Below are 19246 nucleotides of genomic sequence, written 5' to 3'. Positions count from 1 at the left end.
ACAGGTAACCTGCCGGACAGGAGATAAACAATGCACTCAGATTTCTGCTGTAGACCGCCTCTTCTGTGATGTAGGTATGATGTTTCTAGGGGTGGTCTTAGACTCCAGGGCGGGCAATTTAAAATGTCTATATAAGGGCAGGAACACCTTTGTTCTGGGTCCTCCTCCTTTCCTGCGTGTGAGGGGAGCACCCTGTTGCAACAGATGGATAAAGATCAGGCTTACGAGCTGCTTTGCTTCTCAATATTCTCTGCCTGGCCTCTGTTCTTTTCTCCGACCGACGGAGAACCTGCAAAGGACTCTATAAGGGCTCTTGTGTCCCCCATAAGGGAATAAGGGCAGATTTCTGTTTATTACAAAAGGAGAAGACCCTCCTTCAAAGAGGGACCCGTGTTGGAAACTCAGGTATATAAGGCAAATCCCACCTTAAACCTTGGTTACGGTTGCTACAAAGGAATGTCCAGGCGCCATTTTTCCCTTGTGAAATTTATTGTTGTTGTTCTCATTCTTGCGACTGGCGTGGGTCCAATTGCGGCCCCCTGGAGCTCTCTGGAGGCCGGGTTGGCAACGGTCATCTCCGCCCGGCCGGCCCCTCCAGCTTTCTTAAGCAGGTGAGCGGAAGAGATTATTTGTTGCATTTATCTCCCAATTTATTCTCCAATGAGTACGTGGCTCATCCCCCTCCCCAGTTAATTCCCACAACGACCCTGTAAGGTAGTTTAGGAGGCTGAGACTTGACTCCAAGGTCGCCCAGTGTGTGGAACCCTCATCTCCCAGGTCCCAGTCTGACACTCTAACCACTACACCCCACTGCCTTCCCAGAGTCCTTCTGCTATGGGGAAGCTGTAGAAATGAAGTAGGTAAACAATTATACGGAAAGAAAAATGTCACTTAGAGAAGGATCTGGGATATTTTCCTCGAAGCTCGCATTTGGTTTATTCTGGAATTGGTGTCATATGATGCCTTAATGCACGGGTGTCAAACACAAGGCCCGCGGGCCAAATCCGGCCCGCCAGACCTCGTCATGTGGCCCGTGTAGCCGCCGCCGGCCGCCAGCCTTCACCTTTTATTCTCGCTTCTTCTTTTTTTGACACAAGAAAGCCGCCTCTTCAGCGCATGTGCGGCAGCCTACAAGCCAGAGAACGTCTGCCCTCTAGCGGCGCCGGCCGTTCTACATAGGAAACCTCCACTTGTTTTTATATTGAGCGCATATTGAGTCCTATAGATACAACCGGCCCTTTGAGGGTGACCAAACTGCTGATGCGGCCCCCGATGAATTTGAGTTTGACACCCCTGCCTTAATGTAAACCACTCTGAGATTTAAAGCGGGATAGAACTGAAATGAAAAAACAGTAATACCTTTCGCTGCAACAAGAATCGTTGCCTGGACATTCCGTCGGGGCAACTGGAACCTAAGTTTAAAGAGCCCTTTGGCAATTAGCTTATATCCCTGCATTTCTAACACTGGCTTCCAAAAGGGCAAAATATCGCTGTTGAAATTCGCTCGGGTCCTGAGGGGTTTGAAGCACGCTAAGAAAAAATATATTGCAATAAAGAAAAATCTGCCCTTCTTCCCTTATGGGGGACACAGGAGCCCTTATAGAGTCCTTTGTAGGTTCTCCATCGGTCGGAGAAAAGAACAGAGGCGGACCAGAGAATACTGAGAAGCAAAGCCGCTAGTAAGCCTGATCTTTATTGATCTGTTGCAATAGGGTGCTCCCCTCTCACGCAGGAAAGGAGGAGGACCCAGAACCAATGTGTGCCCATCCTTATATAAACATTTTAAATTGCCCGCCCTGGAGCTCAAGACCACCCCTCCATACATCATAGATACATCACAGAAGGGGTGTAACCCAAGACCACCCCCCACAAACTTCATACCTACATCACAGAAAAGGCGGTCTACAACAGAAAGCCGAGTGCCTTGTTTTTACCCTGTCTGCCAGGTTATCTGATAAGGCCTTATCTGATTGCCTTTCCTGGTAGTCTGCCCATTCCTTTGAGATGGTGATTACCCAATTCCTGAGACAAATGGAAGGTTGCTTCACCCCCTCCTTCCTTGCAGAGAAAACATTTGGTCAGTCGGGAGTCAAAATGGTTTCAGGGCGGTCTTCCTGTGCTGCTCCAGACATGTGGTCCCCATATCTATGCACGTGCTTGTTTGGTACATTTATGAACATTAATTTTTTTTATTTCAATATATAACCCTGCAGATTTAACTCAGGGATGTTAAGAAGATAGCGATGCAAAGTTCCAGGCTGATTTATTGCTCCGTACCTGTGGGAGAGGACAGTTTTGGGAAGGGTTCAAAAATTCAGCCCTGAGATGTACTTTTTTTTGGAGAGCAGGGAGTTCAGCCTGGAGATGGTTGCTCCGGAAACCCAGAAAACACGTCTCTCCCAACATCCAGGCTGCTAACGCCTTTCTTAAAAGTTGCATTTCTGATCCTCCTCTCTGCTGTCAGGGGGAACATCAGGAAGGGGGGAAATAGCGGGGTGGGGAGTACATTTGGGGGAGAGGAGGTGTGAGAACGGCCAGTCACCGTTTCAGGAACGTAGGAAACCATCTGATATTGAGCTCAGCGCTGTCGAGTCTGCAGAACAGACACGCTCAAATTTAAAGAAATGGGAGTGCCTGATCACCTCATCTGTCTCTTGCGAAATCTCTATGTGGGACAAGAAGCTGCAGTTAGAACTGGATATGGAACAACTGACTGGTTCAAAATTGGGAAAGGAGTACGGCAAGGCTGTATATTGTCTCCCAGCTTATTTAACTTATATGCAGAATTCATCATGCGAAAGGCTGGGCTGGATGAATCCCAAGCCCGAATTAAGATTGCCGGAAGAAATATCAACAACCTCAGATGTGCAGATGACACAACCTTGATGGCAGAAAGTGAGGAGGAATTAAAGAACCTTTTAATGAGGATGAAAGAGGAGAGCGCAAAATATGGTCTGAAGCTAAACATCAAAAAAACGAAGATCATGGCCCCTGGGCCCATCACCTCCTGGCAAATAGAAGGGGAAGAAATGGAGGCAGTGAGAGATTTTACTTTCTTGGGCTCCATGATCACTGCAGATGGTGACAGCAGTCACGAAATTAAAAGACGCCTGCTTCGTGGGAGAAAAGCAATGACAAACCTAGACAGCATCTTAAAAAGTACAGACATCACCTTGCCAACAAAGGTCCGTATAGTTAAAGCTCTAGTTTTCCCAGTAGTGATGTATGGAAGTGAGAGCTGGACCATAAAGAAGGCTGATCGCCGAAGAATGGATGCTTTTGAATTCTGGTGCTGGAGGAGACTCTTGAGAGTCCCATGGACTGCAAGAAGATCCAACCTCTCCATTCTGAAGGAAATCAGCCCTGAGTGCTCACTGGAAGGACAGATCCTGAAGCTGAGGCTCCAAGACTTTGGCCACCTCATGAGAAGAGAAGACTCCCTGGAAAAGACCCTGATGTTGGGAAAGATGAAGGGCACAAGGAGAAGGGGACAGCAGAGGACGAGATGGTGGGACAGTGTTCTCGAAGCTACCAGCATGAGTCTGACCAAACTGCGGGAGGCAGCAGAAGAAGGGCCTGGCGTGCTCTGGTCCAGGGGGTCACGAAAAGGCGGACATGACTAAACGACTCGACAACAACAACTCAGGAAGGCCTGTTAATTTTTCTCTGAGTCGGGTTAGCTTTGGTGGCACCCCAAATTTCTGAAGCGGGGTCCTGCGCGGCCCACACCTGTCGCCACTCAGCACTCAGAGCATGCTCAGAAGTACCCTTGCAAGTGTCAATGCCACGATTTGCCCGAGGGAATCTAAGGGCCAAAAGCAGCAGCGTCCTTCATCAGTCAATTAAAACATTTCTACTCCAGTATGGCTAGGAGAAAAAACACAGTAAAGACAAGCACTGTGTGAAATGTATGTTTTCTTATCGCATCCACGCAAACCTGTCTCTTAATTTCCAGAATGTAGATTCATCTTCATCCCATTAGGAAAAGGAAAAGTTTCCAAAGAACCAGTCAACTGCATTAACTCAGTAGGTCATTCTTGCAAAGTACTTCCAGATGAGGCTTAGTAGGATGTGACCTTTGACCTGGAGAAGAATGTCCATCTGTCCTTCCGTCCCCATCTCAGGGGCGAAGGATGGGCAAGATGCAGTTGCTCCATTTTAAAGTAAAACAACTCTGTGCATGCTCAGAAGCTCTCTCTCTTTTACCATCATGCATACAGAAGAGAAAACATTAAACAATGCATTTGAGGTGCTCCTTTTATCATCAGGACAGTTAAACTATTGGGATTCCAAGAGGCAAGGATGGCCACTAACTTAGAATCGGGAGAATCAGAGAGTTGGAAGGGACCCCGAGGGTCATCTAGTCTGAAATTTAAAAATTAAGGTCTTATATATAAATGTTCATAAATATACCAAGCAAACATGTACATAAATATATAAACTACATGTCTGAAGCAGCACAGGAAAATAGCCCTGGAAACCATTTTGACTCCCAAACTGACCAAATGATTTCTCTGCAAGGTCAATGGAAAAGCCTCCCCATTGTTTTTTCCTTCACAAATCCTGTCTGAAGGGTATGTCTGTGTATGAATAGGGTGAGCCTGTGACCTGGCTCAGGAACTGAGTATTTATCATTACAAAAGACTGGCCAGGCTCCCCAGGGTATCCAATCAAGTAAGCATTAACAGGTAATCTGCCAGACAGGAGGTAAACAACGCACTCAGATTTCTGCTGTAGACCGCCTCTTCTGTGATGTAGGTATGATTTTTATGGGGGTGGTCTTGGACTCCAGGGTGGGCAATTTAAAATTTCTATATACGGGCGGGCACACCTTGGTTCGGGGTCCTCCTCCTTTCCTGCGTTTAAGGGGAGCACCTTGTTGCAACAGTTCAATAAAGATCAGGCTTACGAGCTGCTTTGCTTCTCAATATTATCTGGTTGGCCTCTGTTATTTTCTCTGACCGATGGAGAACCTGCAAAGGACTCTCTAAGGGCTCTTGTGTCCCCCATAAGGGAATAAGGGCAGATTTACGTTTATTACAAGCCCAACCCCCTGCGATGCAGGAATCTCAACAAAAGCATCCATAACAGATGGCCCTCCAACCTCTGCTCAAAAACTGCCAAGGAAGGAGAGAGCCCACCACATTGCGAGCGAATCCATCCCACCGTTAAACAGCTCTTGCTGTCAGAAAGTTCTTCCTGATGGTTTGTTGGAATCTCATTTCTTGCAACTTGGATGGATTTTAAAAGAGGACCGGGTAAATTCATGGAGGAGGAGAAGGAACGTGTCCAGAGGAGGGCAACCAAAATGGTCCAAGGCCTGGAAACGATGCCTTATGAGGAACGGCTAAGGGAGCTGGGCATGTTTAGCCTGGAGAAGAGGAGGTTAAGGGGTGATATGATAGCCATGTTCAAATATATAAAAGGATGTCATAGAGAGGAGGGAGAAAGGTTGTTTTCTGCTGCTCCAGAGAAGCGGACACGGAGCAATGGATCCAAACTACAAGAAAGAAGATTCCACCTAAACATTAGGAAGAACTTCCTGACAGTAAGAGCTGTTCGACAGTGGAATTTGCTGCCAAGGAGTGTGGTGGAGTCTCCTTCTTTGGAGGTCTTTAAGCAGAGGCTTGACAACCATATGTCAGGAGTGCTCTGATGGTGTTTCCTGCTTGGCAGGGGGTTGGACTCGATGGCCCTTGTGGTCTCTTCCAACTCTATGATTCTATGATTCTAAGGCTATGGGGTGGGGTGGGGGTCTTCTGGGCCTCACCGTGGAAGGCAGCAATCGTTTTGCATACTAGTTGCTGGAAACCACCGGAGGGAAGAGAGTTCGAATCCTGCTTTGCGGGTTTCCCACATCGGGCATCTGGCTGGCCGCTGTGAGAACAGGGGGCTGGACCAGATGGGTCTGATCCTGCAGCCAGGCTATTTGCATGTGCGGACAGGTGGGAGGGCTACAAATAAGTCCTGGGGCTTCAGCACGGCCTCTGCGTTTTCGAGGACTCTGCTGGGCCTCGTTCGCGTCTAACAGATGGGAGCACTCAGCGATGGCTTTTTGTTTTTATTTGCAAAGGCCTGGGAAGGGAGCGATCGGGAGGTTGCTACGGAGAGGCAGCCAGGACTGGACGGCCTCCAGCCTCAGGGGGGGCCAGCCCAGCTGTTGGGCGTGTGGGTCCAGCGGGTGGGGTGGGAAAAAGGTGCACCAGAGGCTTCACCTCTGAACCACACGTCAGACCCCACTCGTTTGGGGGTTTCGGCAACAAACAAAAGGGCCCATTTCCACAAAACCGCTGCTCCAACCCAGCCTGAGTACATGGCAGAACCATCTGGAGGGCACAAGGTCGTCAAAGGATCCAGGCTGCGCTGCCTCAAAGAGATTTACTCGGTTTTCAGAGCATGCAGTTCTGGCAAGACCCAGGTTCGAATCTCGGGCCAACGACTGAGTCACTTGGGTGGGCTTGGCCAAGCTGTGAAGGCTCCTCCGCTTTCCCCACCTGAAAGGCGGGCTGGGGCCGGGGAGATCTCTCTCCGGGTGACCTCTCCCCACCCGAATCCGACCCCATCCTCACGCTCGGCAGCTGGGGCGGCCTCAGGATATATCTGCAGCAAACCCCTGGCAGCGTTAAAACAGAGCCACTTGCACAGGGAAACACGAATGGGAGGCGTCAAGATTAGCATCTGGAATGCTGGTCTCTCCCAGGCCCTAGTCCAGTACTCTAACCACTACCCCACCCTGCCTCTCTAAGGAAACGCATCTGTTGTTTCAAACATGGTATGTTAAAGGGGGTCCCCTGCTTTCACCCAGTGTCTCTCCCCAACGCACCAACATGCTGAGAAGAGGCTGCACCGGTTGAATTCCCGCCTGCCGGGCAGCGGTTGCTGAAAGGTGCGGGAACGTGACCCACTTAGAGCTATTTAAAGGACTTGGAGGATTGGTTATGCCCACTCTGCAGACCATAATAACTACTGGGCTGCTTCCCACAGCTCAGGGCTCAGCAGGGGTTGGCAGGCATGTGGCGGTCTGTGGTCGAGCGCTGCATGCCCGCAAGGCGGCAAACAGTGTGCTTTGCCTCAGGGGTATAGGAATGTTTCCCAGCAATGCTGAGCTTTGCACTGTTTACTGGCTGGGTACAGACCAGCCTGCTCTGCCAACCGGGCGCCCTCCAGAGGGGAGTCGTAGCCCCAACCCATGTGGAGAGGGCGCCTGCTTGGCAAAGGCTGGTCTAGATCTTATGCCCATTGTTCTGCTCTGACCCTGGAGGTGCAGGCAGCCTCCTGCACCATTTCCAGAGGAATCAGCTGCAGATGGGTCAGTTAGTGCCGGGGCTCCCAAAATGGGCAGCATCACGCGGGCGGCAATGGGATTGCCAAGGGGCAAGGGGGCAGGCGTGGGGCGCTGGAGTTATAAATGACTTCCACAACCTGGAATCGCTGGGTCAAATTAATCACCGCAGTTCAAGAGTTTTAATTGGGTTGCAATTAATCGTTGCTGTTTGGAACCTGAGAATTGCAGAGTTGGGGGGCAAGGGTCCCCAAAAAAGTTTGGTACCCACTGAGTTAATTTCTTCCTTTCCCACCACAGGATTGGAAACAGCAGAGCAAAGCTAAAAAGGTTGTGCCTTATCGCTCGCTGTCAAATGCTTATCTTGGGCATATTTGAGCTTTGCGTTTGAGGTCTTGCCTCGCCTGGCCTCTTGGCCTCACTGTTTACAATCTCCCTCCTCCCTTCCGTTTATTTATATACAGGACTGTAGAGCTGGAAGGGACTTCCAAAGATAATCCAGCTCAACCCTCTGCAATGCCTGTTCAGAATCACTCTTTGTGCGTGTGATTAAGTTCCTGCAACCATAAATCTGCTCACCTCCAAAGTGTCACTCGTGTGTGTGTGTGTGTGTGTGTGTGTGTGTGTGTGTGTGTGTGTTGTTGGCAGATATGCATCTTGCAAGGCAGGCGCCCCTCCCCTCTGCCTCGGGTCTCCTGCGTTGACAGCAGGTGGCCGGATTATCCCCTACTTAAAGTGCGCGCAGCGGAGCGCATTCCTCAGCCCTCCCGGACGCACACCCTCCGTTGCGTTCGCCGAGCCCTGGGTGCGCCTTGTGGGTGCTGCTGGCTGCACCTAAGGGTGCCTTCCCTCCCGCTACTCCCCGCCCGTCCGCCTCGCCGCCCTCGATGCGAATCTCTCTGCAACTCTGCGATCTGGGGGGTCCCGAGTTGGGTCCCCCCCTCCTCCTCCCCAAGGACCTTTCCGTGCGCCTCGCTGGCATTACGCGCGGCTTGGAGCCTTGCGCGCTCGCCGTGCGCCCCTCACCTGTGGCACCGCGGCGGCGGCGGCGGCGGGCGGCGCTTCTTGCTGGGCGGCGCGGGCGCTGGATCGGGGCCAGGCGGCCAGCAGGAGGCTGAGCGAGGCCAGCAGCAGCGCCGAGCCGGAGGCCAGCGCCAGCGCCAGCAGCACCAGGCGGGCGGGCGGCTCCCGGGCCCGGCGGCGCCTCCCCATGGCCGGGGCAGGAGAGGGCGGACCAGGCCGGCGGCGGCGGCGACGGCGAACGGCGATTGCAAGCGCGGAAGCGACCGGGCGCGGAGAGGCGGCGCCGGAGGACGAGCAGGAGGCGGCGGCGGCGGCTGCAGCAACAGCGAGGCCGTCGAGGGGAGGCCGCGCTCGGCCGCCTGCCAGCAGCAGCCCCGGCGGCGAGAGGCCGAGGCGGAGCAGCAGCACCAAAACAGCAGCATCCGGACAGGAAACGCCCGCCGGAGCTGCGGCGCGCCGAGGGCGGAGCAGGCCCGGCCGGGGGCGCCGGCACAGGAAGCCGCAGCCGCCGCCTACTGCTCCAAGCGCGCAAAGTAGAGCCTCCACTTTCGGTGACAGTCTACCTTAGGGAATGGAGACGAAGCCCAGGGGCCGGTGATGCTGGGGGAGAACTATGGACTGCTTGCCTGGCTGCTTTCCCGGCCCAGCTTGGCAGCTTTTGGATAGCCGAAGCTGCCGGGCTGGATTGATCTGCTGGGGACCACGCAGCAGGGAGTTCCGCAGGTTAACGCGTCCCGAAGAAGGAGAGCGCGCGCGCGCGAGTGTCGCCCTCTTTTTTCTTCTTCAAAAAAGTTTTTATTGGTTTTCACAACATTATAAACAAACAAGCACATAAGACAAACAAACATAAATCATAGCCTTATGGAAAATTACACTTCTTAACATTGTTAAGTGACTTCCTCGCTCCTCCTTGGTTGAATTTCATTGCATGTCCTTTTAACGGTTTTCCAAATCACAGTTCTTATAAAATTTAACTTTAACATCCTTAGATCTTCACATGATGAAATTAAACATATTAATTCGACACTTAAAATAAATAAAATCCTAAGCCAATTAAATGTCTGCAAGCTGTCTTCAGTTAATGTAACTTAACATATTTAACTAAGTAATCATTAAATTTAATCCACTCTTCCTGGACTCTTCCGGTTAGGTCGGCTAGCTCCGAAAAATCCATCACCTTCATCTGCCATTCTTCTATCGTTGGTAATTCTTGGGTTTTCCACTTTTTAGCTAACAGAATACGCGCAGCAGTTGTGGCATACAAAAATAGTTGAACATCTTTCTTGGGCAGTTCCAGACCTGTTATCCCAAGAAGAAAGGCCTCTGGTTTCTTTATAAATGTATATTTCAACGTTTTTTCAATCCATTATAGAGATTGGCAGCTTCTGGATAGCCGAAGCTGGCGGGCTGGAATGAGCTGCTGGGGACCACGCAGCAGGGAGTTCCGCAGGTTAACGGGTCCCGAAGAAGGAGATCCCGCGAGTGTCGCCTTCTTGGTTGTGTGTAACTCCCGCACCTCTACCCAACACGTACTTAGATTGCCTGGGGGTGATTTGCGAGGATGTAGCTTCACACGTTACGGGTTTGGGGTTTTTTTAGCGGCCGGGGTGGGACGTCAATTAAACAAACCCGGAGTTTCTGCGATCTCACAGGACTTGGGAATCAACGATCGAGCCTTTCCCCGCTCCACTTTTTTTCAACGTGTAGGTTTAAAGTTGAGGCGTCGACACGTGTTAGCGATGGGCGTGTGAACGCGGAATAAAGCATGGGTCACATCGGAAACAGCGAGGAGTCTTGTAACACCTTGAAGGCGGAACCGCTTAGTGGTGGCAATAGCTTTCGAGGAATACAGTCCGTCCCATGCGGGAAGTGTTACCACGTGTGTACACACACACACGTGTTTCATGGAGGGGAGGTTGTCAACAGTGATGTCAGAGGGGAATGAAATGTGATCGGAACCCGATTACGTCACTTTCCTATACATCCTGCGAAGAGAGGATTTGGAGTTGCAAATGTTACAAATTATCCTACTTCTCGGTTGAATCTTTCTCTGGGGGCGGACAGCGTGGAAAAAATTCATTTTTTGAAAATGCTTTTATTTCGGATTTTTTTTAAAAAAATGCACAATTCCTGCGCTAGCACGAACCGAACCCGGGTCAACCCGCGGCTCCGTTCAGACGAGCATCAACCCAGGAGAGAGATCCCAGCTTGAAAAGGGCCAAAATAAAATAAAATAAAGCAGGCAATTTCTTGCTTTCACTTCTGCCCGCCGACTCCAGCAAAAAGACGGAGACATCCCGTGCAAAGGGAGCTTGCAAAAAAAAGGTCTTTTGCTCCGGATGTTGCAAATGGTTATTTAACAAAAAACCCCGCAGCTTCTCCTTTGCTCAGCGTGCAAACCAGAAGGAAGTGAGTCCGCTTTCCTCGCACGGCATCCCTGTCTGGAAAGAACGGGGGGCATCTGGGGTCAACACGTGTCGGCGTGTTCACACGTGCATAGGCGCATCTTCTCCTTTTTTTAAAAACCGCTTTTGTGGTTTCGTCTCCCTTTGCCCTCCCCCCACCCGCCACTTAAGGTAGCGTGGCCGAGCGGTCTAAGGCGCTGGATTTAGGCTCCAGTCTCTCCGGGGACGTGGGTTCGAATCCCACCGCTGCCAGATGTTTTTCGCAGGGTTTTGCTGAGTCGGCGGCGCTTCCCAGGCTTGGGGGGGGGGCGAGGCAGCTCGCTGTTTTCCTGGCTGGCTCCTCCTCCCTCCACCCCCGTCGCATTCTTTTCCCCTTCTGCAAAAGGAAAAAAGGAAAGGAAAAAAAGCACAAGCGATCCTTCCATTTCTGGCTCCCGGCAGCTTGCTTAATCCCAACAAGCGTTGGTGGTATAGTGGTGAGCATAGCTGCCTTCCAAGCAGTTGACCCGGGTTCGATTCCCGGCCAACGCAGCAGATTTTTATATTTTTATTTCATTTTTTTTTTAATTCCACTGCTCCCGTAACCTTGATGTTGATTTTTTTGCAAAATGCAAAGCCCCCCCACTCTCACGAGATGCAAACAAGGATGGTCGAGGTTTTCTCCAACGCTCCCCACAATCTTCAATGCAACAATTGGGGGGGGGTGCTTATTTATTCAAAAAAACGAAGATCATGGCCACTGGGCCCATCACCTCCTGGCAAATAGAAGGGGAAGAAATGGAGGCAGTGAGAGATTTTACTTTCTTGGGCTCCATGATCACTGCAGATGGTGACAGCAGCCACGAAAATAAATAGACGCCTGCTTCTTGGGAGAAAAGCGATGACAAACCTAGACAGCATCTTTAAAAGCAGAGACATCACCTTGCCAACAAAGGTCCGTATAGTTAAAGCTCTGGTTTTCCCAGTAGTGATGTATGGAAGTGAGAGCTGGACCATCAAGAAGGCTGATCACCCAAGAATGGATGCTTTTGAATTCTGGTGCTGGAGGAGACTCTTGAGAGTCCCATGGACTGCAAGAAGATCAAACCTATTTATTCTGAAGGAAATCAGCCCTGAGTGCTCACTCGAAGGACAGATCCTGAAGCTGAGGCTCCAAGACTTTGGCCACCTCATGAGAAGAGAAGACTCCCTGGAAAAGACCCTGATGTTGGGAAAGATGGAGGGCACAAGGAGAAGGGGACGACAGAGGATGAGATGGTGGGACAGTGTTCTCGAAGCGACCAGCATGAGTTTGACCAAACTGCGGGAGGCAGTGGAAGACAGGAGGGCCTGGCGTGCTCTGGTCCAGGGGGTCACGAAGAGGCGGACACGACTAAACAACTAAACAACAACAACAACAAGTGCTTATTTACTGTTAAGGAAATGCAAAAACAAAATTCTCTTCCCATTGCACCCGCAGACCGCCTGATGCATCAGGACTAAGCTCATTTTGCCCAGGATGCAGCTTGCAAAAAAGGGACACCATGCAGCCCAATATTATGACTGCACAGAGTTGGGACACCCAGGGTCATCTAGTCCAACCCCGCGCAATGCAGGAATCTCAACTAGACCATCCATGACAGATGGGCAGACAACCTCTGCTTAAGAACCTCCCAGGTCCATTTGCTCCACTGTCCAGGAGCTCTCCCCCCCCCCCAATTTCTTTTTATTGGTTTTCACAACATTATAAACAAACAAACACATAAGAGAAACAAACATAAATCATAGCCTTCTTGAAAATTACACTGATTAACATTCTTAAGTGACTTCCTCGCTCCCCCTTGGTTGAATTGCATTGCATATCCTTTTAACGGTTTTCCAAATCACAGTTCTTGTAAAATTTAACTTAAACATTAACATCCTTAAATATTCATATTATGAAATGAAACATCACTTAACATAAATAAAATCCTAAGGCCATTAAGTATCTTCAGGCTGTTTTCAGTTAATTTGACTTAACAAATTTAGCTAGATAATCATTAAATTTAATCCACTCTTCCTGATACTCCTCCTCCTCCTGGTCGCGGACTCTTCCGGTTAGGTCGGCTAGCTCCGAAAAATCCATTGTCTTCATCTGCCATTCTTCTATCGTTGGTACTGTCCAGGCACTCTTAACTGGCAGAAAAGGTCTTCCAGGTGTTCCCCTTTTTTTTTAGTGCTGATTTTTCTTTTTAATTGGTTTTCACATATTGCATTACAATACAGATGTACCAAAGCCAACACCATTTCCTCCCCATCCCCCCATACATTGACATTTATATTTCCTCAATCCATCATATTATTCTTTTCTCCTTCCTCCCACTTCCCTCCGCCCCCTCGATTTCCTCCACATTATACAATTTACAATAATCTTTGCATTCTGCAACCTTCTCAAACCATCTATATATTCTTATTATCTTTCCTTACTAATTTTTCTTCCATCCATCCCTTCACATTTTAATCTAGGCATATGAGCGTATCTTTTTTAAAGCAATATTTTGCCATATATTCATCAAAACGTTTCCACTCCTTTTTTAATTTTGGATTCGACTGATTTCTTGCTATAGCAGTTGATTTTGCCGAAATTAAATCTTCATTTAGTTTACAAATCCATTCCTGTCATTTAGTCACATTGAGTCAAAGGTCTTCCTGTCATTTGGTCGCCTTTCTTGCAACCTGAATTGAGAAAGGAGACCATTGGGCACGAGAGCATTTCAGAGTACAAAAAGGACTCTGCCCTCAGGAGCTTACAATCCGCAGTTCAAGAGGGGAGGCTGCAGAGCAGGGATCGATCGGGAACTGGCCGGAGCGATAGACTGTTTGTTGGACTTCTGCGACCGCCGGCCACGGCCAGCATGGCCAATGGTTAGCGAGTTTTTGTGCATGGATGTCCACAAATCCCTGTCTAATAGGGATTATAAGAGGGTCATGTTGAGCAGGGGGCTTTGAAAACAAGGAGAAGGAATCTGATCTCGGGATTTCAGGCAGGGTGTCTTGTGATCAGAGCAACAAGAATGGTTTGGGGCAGAAGACTGAGGGGGGGAAACCACCCCATGCTAGATTACTTGTGTTCCGGGATAGACTGCTCCTGACTTTGAAGGCTCCATCATGGATTCAAAGTTAAATCCTTCGAAGACAGAGGTCCTTTGGCTGGGAAGTGACGATATGGGATTGGGGGGGCAACTCCCATCTCTTGCGGGGGTGCAATTAGTGCCAGCACCGCCCGTTAAGAGTTTGGGTGTAATCTTCGACACCTCCCTTTCCATGGAGGCGCAGATTGCAGCTATAATGAAGGCGGCATTTTTCCATCTCCGCCAAGCTAAGCAGCTGGCTCCTTATCTCTCTCGCCCTGACCTCGCCACTGTGATCCACGCGACGGTCACCTCCAGACTGGATTATTGTAACTCGCTCTACGTGGGGCTGCCCTTGAGACTGACCCAGAAACTCCAGCAGGTGCAGAATGCTGCGGCGAGACTTCTTACGGTTTCCTCGCTGCGAGATCACATTCACCCGGTACTATACCAGCTGCACTGGCTACCAGTGGAGTATAGGGTCAGGTTTAAGGTGCTGGTTTTAACCTTTAAAGCCCTATACGGCCTAGGACCCTCGTACCTACGGGACCGCCTCTCCTGGTATGCCCCACAGAGGAACTTACGATCTTCAAACAAAAACATCTTGAAGGTCCCAGGCCACAGAGAGGTTAGGCTGGCCGCAACTAGAGCCAGGGCTTTTTCGGCTGTGGCTCTGATCTGGTGGAACGCTCTGTCGCAAGTGACTAGGGCCCTGCGGGACCTGACATCTTTCCACAGGGCCTGCAAGACAGAGCTGTTCCACCAGGCCTTTGGCCAGGGCACAGCCTGACCCCCTCCTTTGGCAATTTTCACAGAACTTTAGCCTAATGGTTGCCATCAATTTGAGTTGAATTAATTTTATAATGAAATGATTTTAGAATGTTGTACTATTTTATTGTTGTTAGCCGCCCTGATCCCGGCTTCGGCTGGGGAGGGCGGGATATAAATAAAATTTATTATTGTTGTTGTTATTATTATTATTAGCCTTCCTCACCAAAGGTGTTCAACTCACTTTTAAAGGCTGCCAGCTCTTGTGTGTAGATGATGTTACAGCAAACTCCTAAACAGAACAAGCATGTTAGGAGGAGACAATCCCAGAGGAGACGGCTTGCAAAGAGGTGCGACAGGCACCCTCCTTAGAAAGCGCACGACTCTGCCTACGTGGGCCAGGAGTTAAAGAGGTGCTCCAATCTTCCCTGGCGTAGGGATGAAGGGAAATTCACCACACTCAGCGGCACAGGCTGATGGGAAGGAGCAGAGACTCACACAGAGAGGCAACAAGCAGCCTCTTCCTTTTGTGGACCCTTTGACCTCACAGAAACCATCCTTTATTTAGAATGATTGCCTAGGCTGCTTTATACCCTATACTTGGGGTTCGTCCCATCCTTTTCTCAAAAAGAACCTGCAGCCACCTCCAGTTCTTCTATGTTACTTCTGGACCTGATTTCTTAAAAAAACACACACAAAAAATAATAATTATTGGGTTTCCACAATTATAACAAATATCACATAACAAGACAACAAAAACAAAAACCAAAAAGGACATCAGAGAAAAAAACAATACGAAAAACATTATCCTACCCACCACCATAACAAATAAATAAAAACGAACTTAATCCTTTAAAGGCCCAACTTTATTTACAGATTGATTGACTTCCTCTAGTCCCTCCCTCCTGAGTTTCCAACATCATTATTAAACAAAAATATTTCCGATTGTAATCTAACTTATTTACTTTTCTTCCTGTTCTGAATCCCATTTATTTAATTGAACCCTAATTTAATCCTAGGCCTATTTGGTACTTTCAAGTGATTTCTAATTTTTTATATTACAGTATTTATTCAAATAAACCTTAAATTTCTTCCAGTCTTCTTGATATTCCTCTTCTGTCTGGTCGCGGATTCTTCCAGTCAGGTCAGCTAGCTCCGAAAAGTCCAACATCTTCATCTGGACCTGATTTCTTGGCGATCTCTTCTGAACGCACAAACACAATTTGCTGAACCTAAGGCCAACAGCTCCGGAAGTTCTGCAAACGCCATCTTGGAAGTCACGATAACCCCACAGTTAATTGGTAGTTGTTGTAACCATGAGCCAATGTAAGTTTATATCCCCTTGTTTCGATATACAGGATAACATCAAAGTCAGCCAATTAGCTTGTCTAGGGTCTTGGGGAACTGGGCTCCGAGCCCAGAGAGAGGAACTATCTGTTAGATTTGGGTTTTTGCCAGCAATGCCCTCATCTGGGCAGGTACAGCAATGGGAAGTCCTGGCCAAAAAGACCATATTCTGCTGCTCTGTGCATCATATACAGATGTTTGCTTTGTCTGTCCTGAGTCTACAAAGGCTGGGAAACTTGGCAGGCCGATTTGCTGCTAGATAAAGCACTAGATAATGTGGGTGGCGCTGTGGGATCAAAAGGTCGGTGGTTCGAATCCCCGCGACGGGGTGAGCTCCCGTTGCTCAGTCCCTGCTCCTGGCAACCTAGCAGTTCGAAAGCACGTCAAAGTGCAAGTAGATAAATAGGTACCGCTCCGGCGGGAAGGTAAACGGCGTTTCCGTGCGCTGCTCTGGTTTCGCCAGAAGCGGCTTGGTCATGCTGGCCACATGACCTGAAAAACCTGTCTGTGGAAGTGGACAAACGCCAGCTCCCTTGGCCTGTAAAGCGAGATGAGAGCCGCAACCACAGAGTCATCTGCAACTGGACTGTCAGGGGTCCTTTACCTTTTTATTCTATACAGTCATACCTCAGGTTACAGATGCTTCGGGTTGTGTGATTTCAGGTTGTGCACTGCGCCAAACCTGGAAGTAGCAGAACGGGTTACTTCCGGGTTTCAGCGCTTGCACGTGCACAGAAGCGCTAAATCATGCTTTGCGCATAAGCGCTGAATCATGACCCGCATGTGCACAGACGCGGCGCTGCGGGTTGCGAATGCACGGGTTGCGAATGTGCTTCCCGCATGGATCATGTTCGCAACCTGAGCGTCCACTGTATTTGAGACCTTAACATTCTTGTGACACTCTGCAGCCATCTCAGCCCTCTACTCACCTGTAAAGGATGTGGGGAGACTTACACACAGCACAACTGCCTTGCAAGGAAGGCCAGCTGCTTCCCAAACTTGTTGTTGTTGTTGAGTCGTTTAGTCGTGTCCGCCTCTTCGTGACCCCCTGGACCAGAGCACGCCAGGCACTCCTGTCTTCCACTGCCTCCCGCAGTTTGGTCAAACTCATGCTGGTAGCTTCGAGAACACTGTCCCACCATCTCGTCCTCCGTCGTCCCCTTCTCCTTGTGCCCTCCATCTTTCCCAGCATCAGGATCTTTTCCAGGGAGTCTTCTCTTCTCATGAGGTGGCCAAAGTCTTGGAGCCTCAGCTTCAGGATCTGTCCTTCCAGTGAGCACTCAGGGCTGATTTCCTTCAGAATGGAGAGGTCTGATCTTCTTGCAGTCCATGGGACTCTCAAGAGTCTCCTCCAGCACCAGAATTCAAAAGCATCAATTCTTAGGCAATCAGCCTTCCAGCTCTCACTTCCATACATCACTACTGGGAAAACCATAGCTTTTACTATACGGAACTTTGTCGGCAAGGTGATGTCTCTGATTTTAAAGATGGTGTCTAGGTTTGTCATTGCTTTTCTCCCAAGAGGCAGGCACCTTTCAATTTCGTGGCTGCTGTCACCATCTGCAGTGATCATGGAGCCCAAGAAAGTAAAATCTCTCACTGCCTCCATTTCTTCCCCTTCTATTTGCCAGGAGGTGATGGGACCAGTGGCCATGATCTTCGTTTTTTTGATGTTGAGCTTCAGACCATATTTTGCGCTCTCCCCTCTCACCCTCATTAAAAGGTTCTTTAATTTCTCCTCACTTTCTGCCATCAAGGTTGTGTCATCTACATATCTGAGGTTGTTGATATTTCTTCCGGCAATCTTAATTCCGGTTTGGGATTCATCCAGGCCAGCCTTTCGCATAGCAAATAGTTAAAACAAGAGGCAGGGTTGGCCACCCAACTTGGACAGCTTTAAAAGAGGAAGAAGCAATTCTGGGCGTATGGCAACCCTTAAAAAAAAAAGCCCATAGTCCTTTTTGTTGGGGATAATTCAGAATGAAATCCCCAGGTGTCAGAAAAGGTTATTTATGTATGCAACAACTGTGGCCCGTGTTTTGTTAGGCCAAAAATGGAAAACGAGTGAGGTCCCAATGGCAACTTAAGTTGACAGAATATGCACAACTCGCAGACTTAACATACAGAATAAGAGAATAAGAAGAACAGACATTTAAAGAAAATTGGGAAACGTTTATTGAATATATGGGAATAACTGTACAATCTGACCTCTCTGATCATATCTTGCAATAACCATCCATATACTTTTTCTAGTTGTATATTAATGTTACCAGTTGTTTCTTTCAATGAATCCAGGGACACTTTTCAACTAATTATTAAATAGATTTTGTCAAGGGACTGATTTGTATATCCGGGAACTGTCCCCCGGGAAACGGGGACGTCTGGTAACCTTATTGTATATCCACTAGTCCCAGAAGGAAGAGTTCTAGTTTCCATTGAACATTCTAGTTTCCATTGAACATATATTTGTGCCCAATATTTTATAGCTTTTTTATCCTAAAGGTAAAGGGACCCCTGATCATTAGGTCCAGTCGTGGCTGACTCTGGGGTTGCAGCACTCATCTCGCTTTACTGGACGAGGGAGCCGGCGTACAGCTTCCGGGTCATGACTAAGCTGCTTCTGGCGAACCAGAGCAGCGCACGGAAACACCGTTTACCTTCCCGCCAGAGCGGTACTGTGCTGGTCCAGGGGGGAGGTTACTGTGGGGCGAGATCCAGGACCTGAGTCGAGGGTCGGCAGACAGTCCTCCACGGGCGAAGCGGGGTCCACAGCGAGGAGCCGGGCAAGGACAGGAACTCTGGGGGAACCGGACTGGGTGCTGGCCGAAACAGCTCTTCAATGACGTTGCTCCCGCAACCTGGGACCGGGCTGACTGGCCTTTATCTTCTCTGAGGCCAGGGGCGGCCCCGGCCCCCAGGAGACCCGCCTCTCCTGGCCTTAAGGCGAGCACTCCTCCTGGGAGAAACCAGTTCCCTCCGCCTCTCTGCCCTGAGCTTCTGCAGTTCAGGAGAGGCTGGAGGGTTACTGGGCCCAGGGGGAGACTCACCTGTAGGCACTGAGTCCTCAACCACCTCCGGAGCCAGAGTGGATTCACCTGGTGCCTGCTCCTGAGGATCCGGCACAGGGGCTTCAGAATCAAGGCCCTGCCCCAGTTCAGCCGGCCCTGGAGGCGGGGACTCCTGTGCAGGCTGGGATTCTTCCGGTTCAGCCTCTGAATCGGATTCCCAGGCCATCACAGGTACCTATTTATCTGCTTGCACTGGTGTGCTTTCAAACGGCTAGGTTGGCAGGAGCAGGGACCGAGCAACGGGAGCTCACCCCGTCGCGGGGA

General features: G+C 49.6%; 1 protein-coding gene and 2 non-coding genes across 3 annotated transcripts in view; 2 read left to right on the top strand and 1 right to left on the bottom strand.

Annotated features, from left to right (window-relative positions):
• The window catches only part of LOC114582321 (uncharacterized), a 36661-nt gene extending 28023 nt beyond the window's left edge, over positions 1-8638 (bottom strand). The window contains exon 1 of the mRNA XM_077917809.1: positions 8309-8638. Coding sequence (XP_077773935.1) covers positions 8309-8494 — 186 coding nt within the window. The 5' untranslated portion in view covers positions 8495-8638. The remainder of the gene's footprint in view (positions 1-8308) is intronic.
• A 2242-nt stretch (positions 8639-10880) lies between these two features.
• On the top strand, positions 10881-10962 carry TRNAL-UAG (transfer RNA leucine (anticodon UAG)). The gene has a single exon. It is a non-coding gene; the product is annotated as a tRNA-Leu (tRNA).
• A 207-nt stretch (positions 10963-11169) lies between these two features.
• TRNAG-UCC (transfer RNA glycine (anticodon UCC)) lies at positions 11170-11241 on the top strand. Its single transcript has one exon. It is a non-coding gene; the product is annotated as a tRNA-Gly (tRNA).
• Positions 11242-19246: the final 8005 nt, after the last annotated feature.

Source organism: Podarcis muralis, chromosome 13 (genome assembly GCF_964188315.1).
Source record: "Podarcis muralis chromosome 13, rPodMur119.hap1.1, whole genome shotgun sequence".
In the NCBI taxonomy this organism is placed as follows: Eukaryota; Metazoa; Chordata; class Lepidosauria; order Squamata; family Lacertidae; genus Podarcis; species Podarcis muralis.
Note: the sequence above shows the minus strand (reverse complement) of the source record. Positions and strands in the feature narration are given on the sequence as shown.